This window comes from Maylandia zebra, linkage group LG16 (assembly GCF_041146795.1).
Source record: "Maylandia zebra isolate NMK-2024a linkage group LG16, Mzebra_GT3a, whole genome shotgun sequence".
Classification (NCBI taxonomy): domain Eukaryota; kingdom Metazoa; phylum Chordata; class Actinopteri; order Cichliformes; family Cichlidae; genus Maylandia; species Maylandia zebra.
In genome coordinates this window covers 9,200,450-9,205,898 of record NC_135182.1, presented here as the reverse complement: position 1 = coordinate 9,205,898, position 5,449 = coordinate 9,200,450, and the positions used below count along the sequence as shown (strand labels likewise).

General features: G+C 39.2%; 1 protein-coding gene across 1 annotated transcript; it reads right to left on the bottom strand.

Moving 5' to 3' along the window:
* Positions 1-4,021: 4,021 nt before the first annotated feature.
* On the bottom strand, positions 4,022-5,133 carry LOC112436096 (trace amine-associated receptor 13c-like). The gene is made up of 2 exons (XM_024805304.2): positions 4,961-5,133; positions 4,022-4,838 (listed from the first exon to the last, which is right to left on the bottom strand). The coding sequence occupies exons 1-2, from the start codon at positions 5,131-5,133 to the stop codon at positions 4,022-4,024; spliced, it is 990 nt and encodes a 329-aa protein (XP_024661072.1).
* Positions 5,134-5,449: the final 316 nt, after the last annotated feature.

The following is a 5,449-nucleotide window of genomic DNA, read 5'->3' as shown; positions in this document are numbered from 1 at the left end:
TGAGTTCGTACGGCACATTGCTCCAGTTTAACAATTAAAAAAGCTGTGGTAAATGTGCTGGAACCTAATGGTTGTTTCCTATAACATTTACTACTTCACCAAGACGACTGCGTTTGTTTGATAGGTGAAATAGAAACAAATGTTGGTACCAAATATACAAAAACATCTTCTCTGCAGAATTTAATTCAAGTGGTCCATGTAAACTAGACTCCTGCACCTCCTCTGGGCTCTCTTTTCAGGCTTAAGAAAATCTAACTGCCATAGTCCCTGCGTCTTGATTTTGATTTTTTCCTAGAAGATTCCCAGTTTTTGGATTATGTGCACTGATCTGTTTTTTTGTATGACATCAGCAATACAGCATCTTTTTGTGTTTATGTGTGGTTATCCGAGTCCTCCATTTTGGATACTTCTCCTGCTTGTCAGTCATCGGTCTATTTAAGATTGTAAGAGGAAAAAATACATGCCTAAAATGATATATTTCACCAACATGTGACACTGGACTGTTTTTAGCTGACTATAGCACATTTACCAGGTCATATAGACATGTACAGTATACTGATGGGGTAATGAAATATTTCTTTATTTTATGCCTTTTAGAGACCAACTTTAGCTTGTGAAGTTTTGGACTGTTTGCATTAGTATTCTTATCCTATGATACTATTTCAGGTTTAAATGGTCATTTGTATGTTGAGGCATTGCTGGTTTAAATTTAATAAAGTGGATGACTGCCTTGAGTATGAAAAAATGATAAACAATATGATTAGAAAGTAGTTATTGTTCTATGTCTCGCTGTTGCAAAATGTGTCACAACGCCTGGTCATGGCAACAACAACACCATGGTGATTGAACTACCCCCCACCAGATGGCTGCTTCACAGCAAAACTTGCAATATAAAAACTGATCAGAGATTAAAGACCCCTTTTGCAGAATCCATAGGCCCCCATCTGCCCATTTATTAAGCCACAACCAAACCACGAAGGATGGGAGGAAAAAAAAAGAATAATCTTTGTACAAATTCAACATACAGTATTTGATCTCGAGGCTTGCAGATCTCATGCTGTTGTCCACAAAATTTCTTCCAAATGTTTGGCATTTAAGTTGAACAAAATTTAAAAAAATCAATCTTTGCCTCTTTTTTTTAAACATTGGCTTCACTTAAGGTTTTCTTTGTTCAAGAATTCAGTTTATGAAATGATATTTAAATATTTTTCTGCATTATACACAAAGTTTTAGCATTTTTTCCACCTAAAGCCCTAGCTCTCAAAGGCCAAGAGCCATAGTATTTTATCAGTATCCCAATCAACTTTCTATCAAACCTTAATTTTTTTACTCCATACTCATGAAAAATTTTACTGTGTAGCCACATCAATAATACAAGAATTGCTGCTCTTTTCAGGTTTGTTTAAATTGAGGTTAATATCTGACCAAGCAGTCTTTTAACATCCAGATGAGACTCTGAAGCGAGTCAGAGGAGGGCTGCAAGACAAGGAGTGGGTTACAGTATGTTCAGTCTGGCGTGCACTGTGCAGAGGGAGACCTCTTGTGGCTTGAACGGTTGCTGACTCCAATAAGCCGGTGGTTGAAACAGCAACTGTGATCTAATTTACAGATATTCATTTCATTTCTGGCATCACAAAATTTAGTCAGGAGCGCCATCTTCTGGCAAGTCTGTAGAATGAACAAAGGCTGACTCAACAATATAAAATTTAATGGTAACAGCAAAAACAAATTTTGTATTGACCTTTATTTTTTTCTTCCAAGTACATTCATAAATAGCTGTACTGAAATCAGACTGAAGAGACTGCATGTGCAGATCCAGATGTAAAACATCAATCTGAAAGAAAAGCATGCTCCTTGCTTTTTCCAAATTTTGTATCTTTGCATTGTTTTGACAGGTATATTTATTTTGCTGTTTAAAGGCTACAAATTTTAATTCATAATATCAAATATATATATCATCTCTCCGCACCTTTTTCCCTATTGTGGCCTATAAAGCCTGATTCCCACCTTGATGCCTCACAGTAAAATGTCCTAAGTAGTCACAGTGATGGTCCAAACATGCTAGAACCCAGGTTATCTTAGCTAGACAAGTAGAATTTTAATCTTAGGAGCATAAATAAAGGAGAAATAAATTGAATATTAAATATAAAATTGACCTTTGATCTTTGAAAAACTAAGAGCTGGTAAGACATCCCACAAAGCAAAATTGGTATGGCCCGGATCTGGCCCACACAATGTGCTTACACATGGCCCACATATCGCAAAGAATGATGGCCCTTTGGTGGCCCAGATCTGGTTTGCTAGAGGTAATCCACACATAGGCCAGCCAGCACAAGGCAGACACACTGCTGGCTCTGTGTTGGCCCAGAACAGTTTCAGCTCTGGCCCCATATGTCAGCCTAATGTGTACCTTAATCAAGCCATGTAATAACAACATGTGCTGGAACATAATAGTGCAAAAGTAACATGACGAAACTCTGTTCAGACAGGGAATGGACTGATTCTTATATAGCGCTCTTCAACTCTCCCAAATTACTCAAAGTGCTCTATACAACATGCCGCATTCACCGGATCACACACTTTCTCTAAACGGAGTACTAAAATAGGAAAACAGGAACATAAATAGTGACATCATTGCCACACCTGGCCCACATCTGGTTGACATACACCCTGCCAGTCAGTCAGAAGTGCCAGGTTGATGCAGGATTTGGGTAAGACCTGTTTTCTATGAGCGTGGGCCACATAAACCAAACCATAATTGGGTCAGAAATGGCATGGCATCACATAAACAGGGCCATCATTGCCAGACGTGGCCCATATCTGGATGACATACCACTTACCATGCCAGAAGTCAGCCAGCAGTGCTGGTTTGAGATCAGATCTGGGCCAGACCTGTCTGCTATGTGGGACAGTGTGTATCCATACATATGCAATAATACTAAGTGCAATAATCCTTTCTGTCATCGTTGTATTTTTACTCAGTTGTATATAGTATTTGTATTTGTATTCTATTTTTATCTTATTGTATATTTATTTTATTTTATTCTACTGTATATAGTATTTTATTTTATTCTATTCTGTACAGTTGTGTACTGTATTTATTCTTATTGTATTCTAATTTTTGCCTCATAACTTTTGCACTGTCCACTTCCTGCTGTGACAAAACAAATTTCCCACGTGTGGGACTAATAAAGGTTATCTTATCTTATCTTATCTTATACAATGGAATTTATATTGTTAGTAATTTTTTTAGGCTTTTAAGGCTTTTATTCTGCAAAAATAATTAAAAGAATAAACAAAATTATTTTGTAAAAAATGTAAATACTTATAGGCCGAGAAACCAATGATGAGCCTGTGAAAGGGGAAACGTGATGCGGCGAGGGAGCAATGTATCTCTAAAATTAGAAATATCCTGTCTCAGAGTGATGCTTAAAAACTAGTTCATGCATTTATTACTGATAGGCTGGAATACTGTAATTCTGTAATAGGGTAGCTGTAGCTAAGGTGGCAGAGCAGGTCAGCCACTAATCAGAAGGTCGGTGGTTCGATCCCAGGCTGCATCCTGGCTGCATGCCAAATATCCTTGGGCAAGATACTAACCCCATGTTTGCCTACTGGTGGTGGTCAGAGGGCCCGGTGGCGCCTGTGTCCGGCAGCCTCGCCTGTCAGTGCGCCCCAGGGCAGCTGTGGCTACAATGTAGCTTGCTATCGCCAGTGTGTCAATGTGTGTGTGAATGGGTGAATGACTGAATGTAGTGTAAAGCGCTTTGGGGTCCTATGGACTAGAAAAGCGCTATACAAATGCAGGCCATTTACCAATTCATTATTGTCAGGATGTCCTAAAAAAAAAAATCCCTGAAAGTCAATCCAAAATGCTGCAGCAAGAGTACTGACAGGGACTAGAAAGAGAGAGTATATTTCTCCCATACTGACTTCTCTTCATCTTCTCCCTGTTAAATCCAGAACCGAATTTAAACTTAGTTTTGATTATGGTAATCTTTTTAGAACAGATTTCTTCCTTCTACAGTATGCTGACTTCACAGGAGCCAGGCTGCAGTATCTGTAGAGTCATAATTAGTTTCACAGCTTTTCTAAACCAGGGGTAGAACATAGCATAAATCAAAGGGTTTAGACAGGAGTTTAAAAGAAAGAAATAGAATACAATAGATGCAGAGGCACTATTGAGAAACTCGTCTCCAAAAAGCGAAACAATGTAATATGGGCAGAAACATATTAGAAACACAAGAACAAGAACACCCAGAGTCCTGGCTGCTTTTAACTCTGATTTCTTTGCTGTTAGAGTCACTGAGAGCTGCAGTGTGACAGCTGTAACCTGAGAGCGCATGGCACGGGCCTGAGACACAGCCACCACAAACACTCTCATATACAGAAATACAATCACAGTAACTGGAATTATAAAGGATAAAACAAGGTCAACAAATCCTGCAATGAATTCAACAAAAATTATACATTCTCCAAAGCAAGAATTATGCTTTCCTGGTTGACTTAGATCATCTCTTACAATCATATAGCAGTAGAAAACCGAGCAGAGCCAACACAGACAAACACAGACTTTCACTCTTCTCTCTGTGATTCTGGTGGGGTAATGCAGAGGGTCACAAATAGCCACATAGCGGTCGACTGATATCAGCACCATATCGCCCACTGAGGCAGAGGTAACAACGAAGGATATATAATTATACAGAGAACATGTGAGCTGACCAAGAAACCAACACACTGTATTTCGCAGGATTTCTCCAGGCATAAACAGAAGGCCAATGAGAAAGTCAGCGGCAGCCAGAGAGAGGAGTAGGATGTTAGTGGGTGTGTGGAGCTGCCTAGAAAGACAGGAAAATATAATTTTAAAAAATCAACAGAAAGAAACTATTCAAACAGGTATTACAAATCAGGTATAGACTTGTAAAGCCACAGCAGCAGGTAAAAAAAAGTGAAACTCTGCCTGAAGTGGGAGACTGCGATGATGACAAGCAGGTTGAGAGTCACAGTCAGCAGAGACATTGATGGCATCAGAATGTGAAAGAGCAAAACTTGTGATAGAGGAGTTGTAGGCTTCTTGCAGGAGGTGTTGAAGAGTTGTGGAAAGCAGAGCTCTGCTCTGCTCTGGGTATCCATCTTCACAGAGCTGCAGAGAGCTGCAGCATTGTGACCAGAATTAGTAATATCCCCACACCTTCTTTAAACTCCTCCCCTTATCATTCTCTCAGTGTCTGTTGGATACTGATGCCCCTCTTCCCTTCCCTTGGGCCAATATATTAATTAATTTTTGATCATAACCATATCTATCTCACTCTCTGCCTGTACTCATCCCTCTTTCTTCGAGTTTTTGCATGTGATCTCATCAGGATGTCATTCAAGAGCTCCCCATCATATTGGACGAGATAAATGGTAGTTTACATAGAAATTGCCACTATTTATTTTTCCCCTCACA